At 47.8% G+C, this 18454-nt stretch overlaps 2 protein-coding genes across 2 annotated transcripts; both read left to right on the top strand.

Annotated features, from left to right (window-relative positions):
• The first annotated feature begins 1293 nt into the window (after nt 1-1293).
• On the top strand, nt 1294-6453 carry LOC131735980 (myb-related transcription factor, partner of profilin-like). Its single transcript, XM_059021738.1, has 3 exons — nt 1294-1406; nt 2745-3473; nt 4129-6453. The coding sequence occupies exons 2-3, from the start codon at nt 2804-2806 to the stop codon at nt 4821-4823; spliced, it is 1365 nt and encodes a 454-aa protein (XP_058877721.1). The 5' UTR covers nt 1294-1406; nt 2745-2803; the 3' UTR covers nt 4824-6453.
• Nucleotides 6454-6565: 112 nt separating this feature from the next.
• Nucleotides 6566-17879, top strand: LOC117966749 (protein PAT1 homolog 1-like; the record flags this gene model as incomplete). The annotated part of the gene is given in 14 exon segments (XM_059021728.1): nt 6566-6687; nt 9449-9563; nt 9943-10253; nt 10777-10863; nt 11501-11698; nt 11837-11938; nt 12532-12621; nt 13169-13422; nt 14123-14336; nt 14639-14828; nt 15800-15900; nt 16252-16311; nt 17120-17274; nt 17720-17879. Coding segments are annotated over 14 exon segments (2052 nt in total), but the record flags the coding sequence as incomplete, so codon positions are not given.
• Between the last annotated feature and the right edge of the window lie 575 nt (nt 17880-18454).

The raw sequence follows: 18454 nt of genomic DNA on the forward strand, positions 1-18454 counted from the left end.
AGTTGAATGGAGTCCACCTGTGTGCAATTAAAGTGTCACATGATCTCAGATTAAATACACCTGTCTCTGGGAGGTCCCACTGTTGGTTAGTACATTTCCTAACAAAAGCTTGCTGGCAAAGGTGTCACTGACAAATACTGACTCAAGTGCTCTTCGGCAATCGCTGTATAAACCAATCACAAACCGCGTCTTAAACAGCGAGTCAGCGCCATCGCGTGGTCGCGGTGCACTAATGTAACAGTCCACCAGAGGGCGCTGCTGTATAACAGATTACACACATGTAAATACAAGGAGCTTTCAGAGTCAAGTTGGGGAGAAAGCAGTAAAGAGTGATGGGTAATCGGGATATGCAAATTACACCCTCGCAAGAGCCAATCAAATCGCGTGAAAGTTTAAAAAGTCGGAGCGCAGTACAGTAAAGTTACAATTTGAAGAAGGACATACAAAATGAAAAAGACCGGAGGGTCGTGGGTTCAGTCCCAGGTGGGGGACACTGCTGCTGTACCCTTGAGCAAGGTACTTTACCTAGATTGCTTCAGTAAAAACCCAACTGTATAAATGGGGAATTGTATGTAAAAATAATATCTTCTGATTGTGTCACCCTGGATAAGGGCGTCTGCTAAGAAATAAATAATAATAATTTCGCTTTATTTTATAGGGGCAGCAGTGTGGAGTAGTGGTTAGGGTTCTGGACTCTTGACCGGAGGGTCGTGGGTTCAGTCCCAGGTGGGGGACGCTGCTGCTGTACCCTTGAGCAAGGTACTTTACCTAGATTGCTTCAGTAAAAACCCAACTGTATAAATGGGGAATTGTATGTAAAAATAATATCTTCTGATTGTGTCACCCTGGATAAGGGCGTCTGCTAAGAAATAAATAATAATAATTTCGCTTTATTTTATAGGGGCAGCAGTGTGGAGTAGTGGTTAGGGCTCTGGACTCTTGACCGGAGGGTCGTGGGTTCAATCCCAGGTAGAGGGACACTCCTGCTGTACTCTTGAGCAAGGTACTTTACCTAGATTGCTCCAGTAAAAACCCAACTGTATAAATGTGTAATTGTATGTAAAAATAATGTGATATCTTGTAACAATTGTAAGTCGCCCTGGATAAGGGTGTCTGCTAAGAATTAATAATAATAATAATAATAATAATAATAATAATAATAATAATAATAATAATAATAATAATAATAATTTGTGCCTGTCTCTTTAAGAAAAAATTCCAGCACGGCAAAAAAAAAAAAAAATGTCGATGACGTGTTTCCTTTCTGGGTCACGAAACAGACAAGCAAGTCGGACCAATCGCCGCAGCCTGAGCTGCCAGACCACCCAATCAACGTGCACGGTGGGCGGGTTTCTAAGACATCAATGTTGTTTTGTCAAAGCGAAGGGGATCCGGATGCTGATTTTGTGAGTAAATTTTTTAAAAAAACTTTTTAGTTTTTTTGTGAAGTTGTTTCGTCTGTCTGTGTGTGTTTTTTTTTTGTTTGTGTATCCCCATTGCGTGAAATAAAAACAAACAGTTTCATATCAGCGAATATGAAACCGAATAAAATACCATTCCTATTAGAATAAACACAACTGGATCCTATGCAGGATATATAAACCATGCAAATGATTTTTATTTTTTTTGAGAGGGATTCACACAACAAACAAACACGTCCGAATTAATATCCAAAAGTGTACGTGGCGTGCAATACATTTGTAAACGTTTTTACGACATTACCAAATAATAATAATAATAATAATAATAATAATAATAATAATAATAATCTATTATCTGAGTTGAGTTTGTTTTCAAAAACATTCGGCGTGTCGTCCGTTGTTATCATTCCTAACGGCGTATCATCACGTGTTTATGTTGTGTTAACAAAGCGCATTTAATAATGTCGATGCTGCTAGAATTAGCAATACGTCTGATATGACATTTGCTTTAAATACGTTTAATACAAGTTATAGCAACATGTTTTTCGAAGCTATAATGACATTTTTGTTTCTGTATTGAATTCCACCCCCTCTATATAGAATGAACTCCCTCAGCTTCATAGAGTCCAATGAAACCTGCTGAATAATGTTCCCTTGTTAACATATTGAATTCCACCCCCTCTATATAGAATGAACTCCCTCAGCTTCATAGAGTCCAATGAAACCTGCTGAATAATGTTCCCTTGTTAACATATTGAATTCCACCCCCTCTATATAGAATGAACTCCCTCAGCTTCATAGAGTCCAATGAAAGCTGCTGAATAATGTTCCCTTGTTAACATATTGAATTCCACCCCCTCTATATAGAATGAACTCCCTCAGCTTCATAGAGTCCAATGAAAGCTGCTGAATAATGTTCCCTTGTTAACATATTGAATTCCACCCCTCTATATAGAATGAACTCACTCAGCTTCATAGAGTCCAGTGAAAGCTGCTGAATAATGTTCCCTTGTTAACATATTGAATTCCACCCCCTCTATATAGAATGAACTCCCTCAGCTTCATAGAGTCCAATGAAAGCTGCTGAATAATGTTCCCTTGTTAACATATTGAATTCCACCCCCTCTATATAGAATGAACTCACTCAGCTTCATAGAGTCCAGTGAAAGCTGCTGAATAATGTTCCCTTGTTAACATATTGAATTCCACACCCTCTATATAGAATGAACTCCCTCAGCTTCATAAGAGATAAAGAAATTTAAGATTTTAAAATGAATTCTCATTTTAAAAGCGATTCTTTTCTTTGTTTCTGATTTCCTGTAGGCTGTGACATTGCAGTAGCAGCAGCAGCACAGGCAAAGCCCAGAGTACCGTGTTTGAGAATGAATCCTGCACACATCAAAGAGGAGGACAGTCCTGAGCAAGACTGGTTCCTGTCCCAAACGGAGGACGGGGAGCGTTCTCCCGAACTGGAATCCGAGGATCCCGAACTGGAATCCGAAACGGGCCCGTTCGGGGGATCCTCGAACGAGGGCGTCCCGGAAATAATCTGCATCAAAGAAGAGGACTCGGAGCCCGAAAACGCGGTTGAACCCTCGCGGACCCTGCTGCGCTCTCTGCAGGACCGCCCTGCTCCCTACGCCCCCCAGCGCCCCAAAACCCTCACCCCCCGGGAACGCAAGCGCAAATTCACCCGACGGGAGCTGAGCGTGATCGTCCAGGGGGTGCTGGCGAAGACGGAGGCGCTGTTTGGGAAGAACAAGGAGGCCCTGGCGGTGAGGAAGAGGGTCTGGCAGGACATGGCGAACCAGGTGAACGCGCTGGGAGGCCCTTGCAAGAGGACCTGGCACGACGTGCAGAAAAGGTTCTACATGTACCGCATGGGGGTCAAGCAGAAGGCGCTGGCTCTCCGGTCGGCTCAGAGGGGAGGGGGGGGCGCCAGGGACCCCCCCGGCCAGGATCTGACCCCCATGACCCTGGAGGAGGTGCGGATTCTGGCGACGTGGAGCGCCAGCGCGCTGGAGAAGGGGCGCGACTGCAGCGGCAGGGAACGTGAGTGGAGATTGATTTTTTTTTTTTAATTTGGTGTGCCCGTGCCTTTACCAGGGGAGACCCTCGGGGACCCCTGCGCTCCCCTGACTGTGTGACTCCCCCCTGCACATCACGCGGCCGTGCCTTTACCAGGGGAGACCCTCGGGGACCCCTGCGCTCCCCTGACTGTGTGACTCCCCCCCTGCACACCACGCGGCCGTGCCTTTACCAGGGGAGACCCTCGGGGACCCCTGCGCTCCCCTGACTGTGTGACTCCCCCCCTGCACACCACGCGGCCGTGCCTTTACCAGGGGAGACCCTCGGGTACCCCTGCGCTCCCCTGACTGTGTGACTCCCCCCTGCACACCACGCGTCCGTGCCTTTACCAGGGGAGACCCTCGGGAACCCCTGCGCTCCCCTGACTGTGTGACTCCCCCCCTGCACACCACGCGGCCGTGCCTTTACCAGGGGAGACCCTCCGGGACCCCTGCGCTCCCCTGTCTGTGTGACTCCCCCCTGCACACCACGCGGCCGTGCCTTTACCAGGGGAGACCCTCGGGGACCCCTGCGCTCCCCTGACTGTGTGACTCCCCCCCTGCACTTAATATATAAACGGGCGGACGGGACGGTTAACGGTGACCCTGTTTTGTTTGTCTGTTTGTTTTGTCTCTCGCAGAACCGTTCCCCCAGGCTGCCTCCTCATCCTCCACCTTCCTTCGCCTGCCCGCTCCGCCTCTCCATCGCCCAGACCCGGAAGCAGAGGAAGAGAGCTTCCCTAGCAACAGCAGAACCCCCCCAGGCATGGCCCCGCCCCCTCCAGCACCGTCATCGACCCCCCAACCCAGACCCTGCCCGCGGGGAGCTGGGGTCCCCCAGAAGACCTCACACCACCACCTCAGGGGCCCTCCTTCCACAGGCTGCGGCAGACTCTACAGCCCCCTCCCCTCCCAAACCGCCCCCCACCCCCCGTCCGGCCTGCACCCCTCGATCGGGAGCCGGCCCCCCCCCCGCTCCCCCTCTCAGACCCGCGGGCCTCCAGCCTCCCTCCCAGCCCTCCCTGGACGCCCTGACCCAGGTCCAGGCGTCTCTCTCGCAGCTGCTGCAGGGGCAAGTGGAGCAGGCCCGTGGGGCAGCGCTGATGCAGCAGCGCATGGAAGGACACATGGCTTCCATGGCCAACTCCGTGGCCGTTCTGGCTGCCGTCCTGCCCGACGTGGTGCGGGCCCTCGAGGGCCTGGGGGCCACCATGGGGAAGCTGGCCGGGGGGCTGCTGTCTGTTTCCCCTCCCCTTCCCCCCGCTGCTGCTGTGCCCCCACAAGTGTCTTCCTCTGGGCAATCAGGAGGGCCCAGGACGGGTTATTCAGCTGCTAAAGACTCTGAGTTTCGCTCTGTCCAGCAGTAGGTTGTTTTTTTGTTACATATATATATAGATGACAAAATAGTGTTGAATTGAAATCAGGGGAAGTAATGTTAAAACTTTACAATGCATTAGTAAGACCTCACCTAGAATATTGTGTTCAGTTCTGGTCACCTCGTTACAAAAAGGATATTGCTGCTCTAGAAAGAGTGCAAAGAAGAGCAACCAGAATTATCCCGGGTTTAAAAGGCATGTTGTATGCAGACAGGCTAAAAGAATTGAATCTATTCAGTCTTGAACAAAGAAGACTACGCGGCGATCTGATTCAAGCATTCAAAATCCTAAAAGGTATAGACAATGTCGACCCAGGGGACCTGAAAAAAGAAACAAGGACCAGGGGAATGGAGATTAGATAAAGGGGCATTCAGAACAGAAAATAGGAGGTACTTTTTTTACACAGAGAATTGTGAGGGTCTGGAACCAACTCCCCAGTAATGTTGTTGAAGCTGACACCCTGGGATCCTTCAAGAAGCTGCTTGATGAGATTCTGGGATCAATAAAGCTACTAACTTATTTTATGTATCTCAAACAAATGAAGCTGAAGCTCTAACGGATAACGACACAGAACGTCTACAGCACTGAAACACTGTTTAAAAAAACCCCAACTGTACTGCTGAACCTCGTCTTCTTTAATATTAGCATCACAAGGGCATCCGTGGATTATAAAAAATAAGAGATGTGCCTCTTCAGTGAGTTACAGGAAAACAATTCCATCTCGGGTTTCTGTGACAGTTTAGAAACTCCACCCATCGCTCTCGTAGTTTATGACATCACAGAAACCCTAGATGGAATTATTTTCCTGTAACTCACTGAAGCCCATCTATCTGTCTAGCTATACACTCTGTTTGCATTTCTATCTATCTATCTATCTATCTATCTATCTATCTATCTATCTATCTATCTATCTATATGTCTATCAGATTGATTTAGAATGTATCAAATTACTTAAATAATAATTTTCCTGTAACTCACTGAAGCCCAACTATTATATATTATAAACAGTAAAGTGCTCTTGTTAACTTTAACATAAAGCAGCAGTGTGGAGTAGTGGTTAGGGCTCTGGACTCTTGACCGGAGGGTCGTGGGTTCAATCCCAGGTGGGGGACACTGCTGCTGTACCCTTGAGCAAGGTACTTTACCTAGATTGCTCCAGTAAAAACCCAACTGTATAAATGGGGAATTGTATGTAAAAATAATGTAATTGTATGTAAAAATAATGCGATATCTTGTAACAATTGTAAGTCGCCCTGGATAAGGGTGTCTGCTAAGAAATAAATAATAATAATAATAATAATAATAATAAACTAGTCTATTTTCACTTCTCTTAGTGTGATCTGGGTTTGGTTTGTTTAGATTTAAAAGATTATGAATAATGTTTGTTTTTTTTTTCCCCTTGGGCGCACTCTGTAGCTCTCTCTTCACATATGCTAACCATGTGATATTATAAAACTGACATGATGATGATGATGATGATGTGTTCCTGTAATCAAAATAAATCTCGGCATTCATTGGCTGTGGATTTGATTTGCTTGGACATTATGTGGGCAAGGTTTCAGCACACATGCTGAGTCCAGAGCCCTAACCGCTACTCCACGCTGCTGCCCTGTATAAGGTAAATATAGTTAAAAATATTTTTAATATAGAGGACGAATACACGCTCCCGTCGCTGTGCTGTGTGCGTGCGCGGCCCCGCTGCTCTGCGCTCTGTGGTGCGTGCGCGCCCGCGCGGCGTGTTAAGTTTCGTCTCCTGTTTTTGCGCGGCCTGGTCTGAAGAAATCGCCGGACCGGGTTGTATGAAGTCCGATGTTTCGATTTCAGGTATGTAGTTAAAAAATATATTAATATATTAATAATAATTCATAAGGTAACTGCTGGTTAGAGCTGTAGGTGTACCCCGCCCGCGGAAATATAATTTTTTGGCTTATCCGTGACTCGTTTGTGGGAGTTTTTCCGAACCGCGGCCTGCCAAGCCTCGGGGTCGCGTTAATGAGCTGCCCGCCTCGGTTAATCAGGGGAGACGGGAACCTCACCGCGCGTTTTTGAATGTGTCTCGAAGTGAAATCTGTTTTAATGAACGGTAGATGAATTTATGTATTTCACAAAAACAAAAAAAAAAACGAAGTTAACTTGCCTTTGTAAACCACCTATCATAGGACTGCATACCGAAAAATAAAAACCGGAATCTGTAATGTTTCATAAATATTTTATGCTAATAATGCTGTGGTATAGTGCTTAATTAAAATAAATAAAACATGTTGGTATAATAATTATAATGATATTATTTTTTCGCACCAGGATAGCTATATCTTTGCCTTAAGTTTCCGCTTAAATCCTGGGCTTTGAGTGACACTGAGATTTTTTGTCAAATTTGTTGTGTTACACTGTGGGGCTAGCTAGGTTGTGTTTAATAATGTAGGTGCGTAAAATGTAGGACGGGTGCAGCAGCAGCAGGGCTAGTGTGAGTTTGTAACCCTGCTCAAACTCCTGGCTCCTGATCATTTCAATATTAATAATAATAATACTAGACTTCATTGAGGGGAGCTCTGAACCCCAGGACTGGGTGCAGCAGCAGCAGCAGCAGCAGCAGCAGGGCTAGTGTGAGTTTGTAACCCTGCTCAAACTCCTGGCTCCTGATCATTTCAATATTAATAATAATAATACTAGACTTCATTGAGAGGAGCTCTGAACCCCAGGACTGGGTGCAGCAGCAGCAGCAGCAGGGCTAGTGTGAGTTTGTAACCCTGCTCAAACTCCTGGCTCCTGATCATTTCAATATTAATAATAATAGACTTCATTGAGGGGAGCTCTGAACCCCAGGACTGGGTGCAGCAGCAGCAGCAGCAGGGCTAGTGTGAGTTTCTAACCCTGCTCAAATTCCTGGCTCCTGATCATTTCAATATTAATAATACTACATTTCATTGAGGGGAGTTCTGAACCCCAGGACTGGGTGCAGCAGCAGGGCTAGTGTGAGTTTCTAACCCTGCTCAAACTCCTGGCTCCTGATCATTTCAATATTAATAATAATAATACTAGACTTCATTGAGGGGAGCTCTGAACCCCAGGACTGGGTGCAGCAGCAGCAGCAGCAGGGCTAGTGTGAGTTTCTAACCCTGCTCAAACTCCTGGCTCCTGATCATTTCAATATTAATAATAATAATACTAGACTTCATTGAGAGGAGCTCTGAACCCCAGGACTGGGTGCAGCAGCAGCAGCAGCAGCAGGGCTAGTGTGAGTTTGTAACCCTGCTCAAACTCCTGGCTCCTGATCATTTCAATATTAATAATACTAGACTTCATTGAGGGGAGCTCTGAACCCCAGGACTGGGTGCAGCAGCAGGGCTAGTGTGAGTTTCTAACCTTGCTCAAACTCCTGGCTCCTGATCATTTCAATATTAATAATAATACTAGACTTCATTGAGGGGAGCTCTGAACCCCAGGACTGGGTGCAGCAGCAGCAGCAGCAGCAGGGCTAGTGTGAGTTTGTAACCCTGCTCAAACTCCTGGCTCCTGATCATTTCAATATTAATAATAATAATACTAGACTTCATTGAGGGGAGCTCTGAACCCCAGGACTGGGTGCAGCAGCAGCAGGGCTAGTGTGAGTTTGTAACCCTGCTCAAACTCCTGGCTCCTGATCATTTCAATATTAATAATAATACTAGACTTCATTGAGGGGAGCTCTGAACCCCAGGACTGGGTGCAGCAGCAGCAGCAGGGCTAGTGTGAGTTTGTAACCCTGCTCAAACTCCTGGCTCCTGATCATTTCAATATTAATAATAATAATACTAGACTTCATTGAGGGGAGCTCTGAACCCCAGGACTGGGTGCAGCAGCAGCAGCAGCAGCAGCAGGGCTAGTGTGAGTTTGTAACCCTGCTCAAACTCCTGGCTCCTGATCATTGCAATATTAATAATAATAATACTAGACTTCATTGAGAGGAGCTCTGAACCCCAGGACTGGGTGCAGCAGCAGCAGCAGCAGCAGGGCTAGTGTGAGTTTGTAACCCTGCTCAAACTCCTGGCTCCTGATCATTTCAGTATTAATAATAGACTTCATTGAGGGGAGCTCTGAACCCCAGGACTGGGTGCAGCAGCAGCAGCAGCAGGGCTAGTGTGAGTTTGTAACCCTGCTCAAACTCCTGGCTCCTGATCATTTCAATATTAATAATACTAGACTTCATTGAGAGGAGCTCTGAACCCCAGGACTGGGTGCAGCAGCAGGGCTAGTGTGAGTTTGTAACCCTGCTCAAACTCCTGACTCCTGATCATTTCAATATTAATAATACTAGACTTCATTTAGAGGAGCTCTGAACCCCAGGACTGGGTGCAGCAGCAGCAGCAGCAGCAGGGCTAGTGTGAGTTTCTAACCCTGCTCAAACTCCTGGCTCCTGATCATTTCAATATTAATAATAATAATAATACTAGACTTCATTGAGGGGAGTAATGAACCCCAGGACAGGTGATGTTGCCAAAGCAATTCAACGTACAGCATACGATACAAACATCATGAACACCAGTATAAAAGTAAATGCATGAAAAGGAATAATTCTCTCTCCCTCCCTTCTCCCTGTCCCATGCAGTCTCTGGAGGAAGACTGCCCCCTAGAGGAGGAAAGGGAGGCGCTACACGTCTTAGTCGATGAAGACGATGATATCGACCAGTTTAATGATGATACGTTTGGATCGGGAGCCATCGGTTAGTCTTCAGACTTGACTTCATTTATTTATTCATTCATTGAGTTTTCATCTTCTGTCCAGTATGTTTTAAGTATGATTGTTTTCCAGGGCTGGGAATCAGACTCCTGTTCCACAGCAGCGTCACCCAGTCCAGGTTTTACTACCAGCTTGATCAGCCCCCAGTGTGTCTAGCTAACAAGCTCAGGTGTGTCTTATTATTAAGCTCCTAGTGAAACCAGGACTGGATCACACTGCTGTGCAGCGGGAGTCTGATTCCCATCACAGGAGTAGAAATCTCTGCTGTCCAAATAAGCTGTTGGAAACCCTCTTTAGTTCCCTTGTGGAGGGAACAAACCATTTTAACTCGCAGCGTTTTTTTTAAACCTCCCCCTGTCTAGATGGGGACTGGAGAGAAGAACACGACCGATTGGCCGAGCTGGATGAGAAGGTGGGCGGGACTTCCCCTCTGCAGGCCCCTCCTCCTCCTGCTGCTCCTCCCGCCCCCAGCTCGTTACCCCATCTCTACTCGACGGGTCTGGGGGAGACAGGAACCCTCAGAGAGCTGGACAGTCTGCTGCTGGGAGGGGATGAGAACCTGGCCCACAGTCTGAGCAAGCTGGTGTTGAGCGCAGAGCCAGATTACAGGGAACTGGAGGATCCCGCGATCATGAGAGCTGGGCTGCAGCAGCACAAGAGGGCGCCCCTGCAGGTGAGGAGGACTCACTGCGCCTGAAAATAAAAATACATTATATATATATATATATATATATATATGAAATACGTGGATGGAGGCTATATTTGTATCCTGAGCCATTTGAAAAAAAAGGCATAGTGCCACAGTAGTGACGTCAGAAAGTGTTAATTCCTGTAGAGGAAAAAATATACTTGAACTTGAGACCGTCACTTTCACACCCACAGTACAGAAATGTTCATTAATGATCAACAAAATGAGAATATGTTCATTGTATTCAGGTGTATTGATTTAATCTAGTGTGAAGATATTCACATCTACTAACAGTTGAAGCACTAATACTTCGATCTCTCTCTCTCTCTCTCTCTCTCTCTCTCTCTCTCTCCTCTCTCTCTCTCTCTCTCTCTCTCTCCCCCGCTCTCCTCTCTCTCTCACTCACTCTCTCTCTGTGTGTCTGTCTCTCTCTCTCTCTCTCTCTCTCTCTCTCTCTCTCTCTCTCTCTCTCTCTCTCTCTCTCTCTCTCTCTCCCTCTCTCTCTCAGCCCAGATCCCAGTTGAACTCTGGCAGTATTTGGGACAACGCGATGGGACTGGGAGGAATGAGCATTCCCAAACTGTCGCAGGTCCAGGTATGACACCGGTAGAGACTCGCAACGAGAGACGTACAGATATACAGAGACACACGAACACAGAGACACACACACAGACACACACACAGACAGAGACACACAGAGGCACACACACACACACGCACAGATAGATACACACACAGACAGATACACACACACACACACACACACACACACACATAGACACACACAGATACAGATACAGACACAGAGACAGACAGACACACACACAGACACACACACAGTTTGTAGAAATTAAACAGTTAAGAGTCTAAGACAAAAATGTCATAAAATTGGAATTTAAAAAAAGACGTCAAACAATCAAGTCGCTTCACCTCCTTGTGCTCCGTCCTTCGGATGAGACGTCAAACAAACGAGCTCCTATTGGAAGTGACTCTGCAGCAGCCACTGACTCCCTGTGTGTGTGTGTGTGACCCTGAGCAAGTCACTGAACCTCCTTGTGCTCCGTCCTTCAGGATGAGACGTCAAACAAACGAGCTCCTATTGGAAGTGACTCTGCAGCAGCAGCAGTTGTTGTTGATGCAGAGTTCACCCCCCTGGTCTCTAGAAGTCTGCTGAATGACCGATTCATAATAATAAGAAAATGACCTCTGTTTCCTTTGTGCTCCCTACACAGGACAGCCCCCTCATGTCAATCATCAAAGAAGTGGGGCTTCCCAAGAGGCCACCAATGGGACGGGACGAGGGGAGGGACTTGTCTGAGCGAGCCCCGCCCCCGCGCTCCACCTCGCCCGTGATTGGCAGCCCGCCGGTGAGGGCGGTACCCATCGGGACTCCGCCCAAGTATCCGATTGGTCACAATCTCAACCAGCAGGTAAAAAAAAAAAAAAAAAAAAAATTAAACTTTTTCAACTGGATAAATCAACCTGGTTTTTTCAGTGTTAATGGAGAGATATTTTGTCTTTATAACTGTTTCTCTGAACGGTGCGTTCCTGTTTCGGTTTGCCTGCAGGTTCTCTGTCCGACACCTGTGCACGTCAGAGCATCTATGCAACAAAGATTTTCTAGTGCTTTCAATGACCGCATGTCTCCTAATCAGCTTCTCAACATTGCGGTAAGGAAGAAATGATCTTAACTCTTTCTCTTAGGGGGGGTGAGGGAGGGAGGGAGCAGTTCAGTCTCCATGCCTCAAGCCTGCCCTGGACTGAGTGGCGGTGTGGAATTCAGTATGTTAACAAGGGAACATTATTCAGCAGCTTTCATTGGACTCTATGAAGCTCAGGGAGTTCATTCTATATAGAGGGGGTGGAATTCAATATGTTAACAAGGGAACATTATTCAGCAGCTTTCATTGGGCTCTATGAAGCTGAGGGAGTTCATTCTATATAGAGGGGGTGGAATTCAATATGTTAACAAGGGAACATTATTCAGCAGCTTTCATTGGACTCTATGAAGCTGAGGGAGTTCATTCTATATAGAGGGTGTGGAATTCAATATGTTAACAAGGGAACATTTTTCAGCAGCTTTCATTGGACTCTATGAAGCTGAGGGAGTTCATTCTATATAGAGGGTGTGGAATTCAATATGTTAACAAGGGAACATTATTCAGCAGCTTTCATTGGACTCTATGAAGCTGAGGGAGTTCATTCTATAGGCAGATGCAAAACCATTTTGGCTGTAGATTTACACTCTCCTCTTGTTTCCCAGAATTCCCAGCTCCGTGGCCACGCCTTCCCTCCGGGCGTCGGCCCTGTCCTCACCCAGCTACAGCGAGCGCAGATGATTGGAGCAGGCCAGGTAACCATGGGAACCAAGAGGGAGGCGGGGTTTCTGTGCAGGAGAGGGAGGAGCCTTGTAGCCATCTCTCATTTCTATTATATAGCCCAAAACCATTCGCAGCAGTGTGATCCGTTCCTGGCTTCACTAGGAGCTTAATAATAAGACACACCTGAGCTTGTTAGCTAGACACACTGGGGGCTGATCAAGCTGGTAGCAGTAAAACCTGGACTGGGTGATGCTGCTGTGGGATAGGAGTCTGATTACCAGCCCTGCAATGTAATTCCAGTCCAGTCTAGTGATATTAAACTGCAGTTACAATGTAATTCCAGTCCAGTCTAGTGATATTAAACTGCAGTTACAATGTAATTCCAGTCCAGTCTAGTGATATTAAACTGCAGTTACAATGTCATTCCAGTCCAGTCTAGTGATATTAAACTGCAGTTACAATGCAATTCCAGTCCAGTCCAGTCTAGTGATATTAAACTGCAGTTACAATGTAATTCCAGTCCAGTCCAGTCTAGTGATATTAAACTGCAGTTACAATGTAATTCCTTTCCCCTGGCAGCCTGCCCGTTTGTCTCCCAGTCACTTCTCCCTCAACCCCGCGCTGCTGCAAGGCAGGATGGGAGCGATGATGTCACCGGCGGTGCGGAGCGCCGGGTTCCGGCCCTTCTTCAGCCCCTCCCAGGGACCCCCGGTCCGCCCGGGACACAACGCGAGGGCCCCCCAGCAGCACGGCGCGATGAGGGGGGACACCACACACCTGCACCCGCAACACCGACGCCTGCTGACCCAGAGAATGCAGCAGCAGACCGGGAGGTGAGACGACAACGCGGGGCATGGTAAAGCACAGAGAGGTGTGGTAAAGCATAGGGAAGCATTGTAAAGCACAGAGAGGTCTGGTAAAGCATAGGGAAGCATTGTAAAGCACAGAGAGGTCTGGTAAAGCATAGGGAAGCATTGTAAAGCACAGAGAGGTCTGGTAAAGCATAGGGAAGCATTGTAAAGCACAGAGAGGTCTGGTAAAGCATAGGGAAGCATTGTAAAGCACAGAGAGGTCTGGTAAAGCATTGGGAAGCATTGTAAAGCACAGAGAGGTCTGGTAAAGCATAGGGAAGCATTGTAAAGCACAGAGAGGTCTGGTAAAGCATAGGGAAGCATTGTAAAGCATAGGGAAGCATTGTAAAGCACAGAGAGGTCTGGTAAAGCATAGGGAAGCATTGTAAAGCACAGAGAGGTCTGGTAAAGCATAGGGAAGCATTGTAAAGCACAGAGAGGTCTGGTAAAGCATAGGGAAGCATTGTAAAGCACAGAGAGGTCTGGTAAAGCATAGGGAAGCATTGTAAAGCACAGAGAGGTCTGGTAAAGCATAGGGAAGCATTGTAAAGTATATTTAAAAAAAACAGCCAGTGTAAAACTATGGTATAATGGTGCATCATACAATCAGACAGTCATGTGTATCGCTATACCTGTCATTATCTTTACTCCCCTAATCCTGACGCCCCTGTTTGTGTCCCAGGGGTCAGAACGGAGCTGGGGGGGACAGGCCGCAGCGGCTCGGGGGGTCCCAGGACAGGCGTCGGGACCCCTACAGCAATCTGATGACGTCGAGGGAGAAGGAGTGGGTGTCCCGCATTCAGATGATGCAGCTGCAGAGCACAGACCCCTACCTGGATGACTATTACTACCAGGTACTGCCTCCCTGCGTTAGCCTTTCATTCACGGGTCTGGTTTGATGGGTCCGGTCTATGAATCCTCAACTGCTGCTGCTGCTGCAGAGTCACTTCCAATAGGAGCTCGTTTGTTTGACGTCTCATCCTGAAGGACGGAGCACAAGGAGGTTCAGTGACTTGCTCAGGGTCACACACACACAGGGAGTCAGTGGCTGCTGCAGAGTCACTTCCAATAGGAGCTCGTTTGTTTGACGTCTCATCCTGAAGGACGGAGCACAAGGAGGTTCAGTGACTTGCTCAGGGTCACACACACACAGGGAGTCAGTGGCTGAGCCGGGTGATTTGAACCTCCTGGTATCGAGACCCCTTTTCTTTATCCGCTGGAACCACCAAGCCTAATAAACCACCATCTGTTTTTTTTGTTTTCAGAATTATTTGAGAAGTTAGAGAAGCGTCCTTCTCCAATGGACTCCAACGGAGATGCTCACAAGAGAGAACACACGAAACTCATCACACCCCAAGTGGCTAAACTGGAGCACGCATACCGACCAGGTAATCAATAATAATCGATCGATTCTTTTAGTTTGTTCTCTTGGGTGAGGAAGTCGTAAAATGAACTGGGGATGGATTTTAAAAAGCAATTGTTATAGATTCAAAAGGCTGACCTAGGAATAGGCAAATAACTACAGATTTCCAGATATTTCACTTTTTCAAGTCTTCAGTCAGTCGAAAAAAAAAAAACCCTCTTCTAAGTGGGACTAAACTAACCCTGACCTCCCTCTCTCTTTCTTTCTCTGTCTCTCTGTCTGTGTGTCTCTGTCGCTCTGTCTCTTGCTCTGTGTGTGTCTGTCTCCCTCTCTCACTCTGTCTGTGTGTGTGTGTCACTCTCCCTCTCTCTCCCCCTCTCTCTCCCTGTGTGTGTCCTCTCTCTCGCTGTCTGTTCTGTGTCTCCCTCTCTCTGTCTGTCTGTGTGTGTGTGTGTCACTCTCCCTCTCTCTCCCCCGTCTCTCTCCCTGTCTGTCTGTCCTCTCTCTCGCTCTCTGTCTGTGTCTCCCTCTCACTCTGTGTGTGTGTGTCTCTCTCCCCCTTCTGTCTCGCTCTCTCTCCACCTCTCTCGCGCTCTCTCTCCCCTTCTCTCTCGCTCTCTCTCCACCTCTCTCGCGCTCTCTCTCCCCTTCTCTCTCGCTCTCTCTCCACCTCTCTCGCGCTCTCTCTCCCCTTCTCTCTCGCTCTCTCTCCCCCTCTCTCGCTCTCTCTCCCCCCTCTCTCTCCCCCTCTCTCTCCCTCTCTCTCTCTCTCTCCGCTCTCTCTCCCCCCTCTCTCTCCCCCTCTCTCTTTCTCTCCCCCTCTCTAACCCTCTCTCTCTCCCCTCTTTCTTTCTCTCTCCCTCTCTCCTCTGGCTCCCTCTCTCACCCTCTCTCTCTCTCCCCTCTCCCTCTCTCTCTCTCTCTCTCACCCTCTCCCCCCCCCCCCCTCTCTCTCTCCCTCTCTCTCTCTCTCTCTCTCTCTCTCTCTCTCTCCAGTGCAGTTTGCAGGGTCTCTAGGAAAGCTCACCGTCTCCAGCGTGAATAACCCACGGAAGATGATTGACACCGTGGTCATGACGACGCGCTCCGACGATGAGGTAAGCGCTGTGATGTCATCGGCAGACGATTCGAACGGAGCTCTCCCCAGGAGAGGGTCGGGGTTCAGCAGTTGAAATTGCGAGTATTTTAGCAGCAAGCAAACCAGCTGATGAACTGCTTCTGTATTCAGTACAGGCATGCCTAGTTTGCGTTTGTTTTAAATTAACTAAAAAGCGTGTTCTTAGTTCACCAGTGGGGAGGGACAGAAATTTAGTTAGAATCGTCTTCTAAACGTTTCCAGAGTCAGAAAATATATAGGTCCTTTTTTTTTTTGTTTATTAACAAACAACGAAGACTTCTCTTGCTTCATTAAAAGCACTGACTTGAATCGTTTTGCTCTTTCTGTTCAGGAGAAGAAAGAGAAACAAGTCTGGAACAAACGGAGACAGATTCTGTACACGGTGGAGAAGGTAGGCTAGCTCTGTGTGTGTGTGTGTGTGTGTGTGTGTGTGTGTGTGTGTGTGTCTGTTTTGATCAGCCCCAGTGTGTCTAGGTAACAAGCTCAGGTGTGTCTTGCTATTAAACTCCCAAGTGAAACCAGGGAATGGATCACACTGCTGTACAGCGGGATTCTGATTCCCATCTCTGTTGTTACTGTGCTAATTTCGTGCTCTCCCCTCTCTCCCCTCTCTCTCCCCTCTCTCTCCCCTCTCCCTCTATCTCTCCTCCCTCTCTTCCCCTCTTTCCCACTCTCCCCTCTTTCTCTCCCCTCTCTCTCCCCTCTCCCTCTATCTCTCCTCTCCTCCCTCTCTTCCCCTCTCTTTCCCACTCTCCCCTCTTTCTCACTCTCCCCTCTTTCTCTCCCCTCTCTTTCTCTCCCTCTCTCTCTTGCCCTCTCTCTCTCTGTCCCCCTCTCACCCTCTCCCTCTCTCTCTTCCCCTCTCCCTCTCTCTCTTCCCCTCTCCTCTCTCTCTTCCCCTCTCCCTCTCTCTCTTTCCCTCTCTCTCTTCCCCTCTCCCTCTCTCTTCCCCTCTCCTCTCTCTTCCCCTGTCTCTTCCTCTCTCCCCCTCTCCCTCTCTCTTCCCCTCTTTCCCACTCTCCCCTCTTTCTCTCCCCTCTCTTTCTCTCCCTCTCTCCCTCTCCCCTCTCTCCCTCTCTCTCTTGCCCTCCCTCTCCTCTCTCTCTCCTCTCTCTCTCTCTCTCTCTCTCTTCCTCCCCCCCCCTCCCTCTCTCTCTCTCTCTCTCTTCCTCCCCCCCCTCCCTCTCCCTCTCTCTCAGACGTACAGTCTGCTGCTGGATATTCAAGACTTTGAGAGGAAGTACCTCCAGACTCCGGAGGAAGAGAGGGGGGCGTTGCTGGAGGAGCGCCGCTCCAAAGTGGGGGAGATGTTCGAGAATCTGCGAGGGAGGCAGACCGACGCCGACAGAAACAGGCGAGTCGCAGGAGCAGCCGGACTCTGCTGGATATGAACCAATATTATCACTGAGTCATTCAGCAGACGCTTTTATCCAAAGCGACTTCCAGAGACTAGGGGGGTGAACTCTGCATCATCAACAACTGCTGCTGCTGCTGCAGAGTCACTTCCAATAGGAGCTCGTTTGTTTGACGTCTCATCTGAAGGACGGAGCACAAGGAGGTTCAGTGACTTGCTCAGGGTCACACACACACAGGGAGTCAGTGGCTGCTGCAGAGTCACTTCCAATAGGAGCTCGTTTGTTTGACGTCTCGTCCGAAGGACAGTGATGAGGAATGCTGGGAGCTGTAGTTTTTTTTTATTTATTTTTTTAAGCTCTGTCGTTTTTGTATTGCCAATTAATGCTGTTTTAAGTTTTGACTCTGGCTGACATTCTGTTTTAAATTTTATTTTTTTTTCCCAGATTCTCGGACGATCACTTCCTTCAGATCATGCGGGTCCGGAAAGGGAAGCTGCTGGTCTCCAGACTCCTCCCCTTCCTGAGCATGGAGCACGCTGTTGCGGTCGTCATGGCGACGGCCCGGAACCTGCCCTACATCGCCAAGAAAGACGCGCAGGACGAGGTGAGAAACAGCGTCTCCCGTTCTCTGTTGATTCCAGCCCAGTCTAGTGATATTAAACTGCAGTTACAATGTAATTCCAGTCAGTCTAGTGATATTAAACTGCAGTTACAATGTAATTCCAGTCCAGTCCAGTCTAGTGATATTAAACTGCAGTTACAATGCAATTCCAGTCCAGTCCAGTCTAGTGATATTAAACTGCAGTTACAATGTAATTCCAGTCCAGTCTAGTCTAGTGATATTAAACTGCAGTTACAATGTAATTCCAGTCCAGTCTAGTGATATTAAACTGCAGTTACAATGTAATTCCAGTCCAGTCCAGTCTAGTGATATTAAACTGCAGTTACAATGTAATTCCAGTCCAGTCTAGTCTAGTGATATTAAACTGCAGTTACAATGCAGGGCTGGGAATCAGACTCCCGTTGCACAGCAGTGTGATCCAGTCCTGGTTTCACTAGGAGTTTAATAATAAGACACACCTGAGCTTGTTAGCTAGACACGCCACACACACACCACACACACACACACACACACACACACACACACACACACACACACACTGTAGCTGATCTGACCTC

The sequence above is a fragment of the Acipenser ruthenus genome, unplaced genomic scaffold, assembly GCF_902713425.1.
Source record: "Acipenser ruthenus unplaced genomic scaffold, fAciRut3.2 maternal haplotype, whole genome shotgun sequence".
NCBI classification, from domain to species: Eukaryota; Metazoa; Chordata; class Actinopteri; order Acipenseriformes; family Acipenseridae; genus Acipenser; species Acipenser ruthenus.

Coding starts and splice junctions, on each gene's coding strand:
- LOC131735980 (XM_059021738.1), top strand. CDS start 2,804: ATGAATCCTGCACACATCAAAGAGGAGGACAGTCCTGAGCAAGACTGG. Junction 3,474..4,128: donor CGACTGCAGCGGCAGGGAAC/GTGAGTGGAGAT, acceptor TGTCTCTCGCAG/AACCGTTCCCCCAGGCTGCC.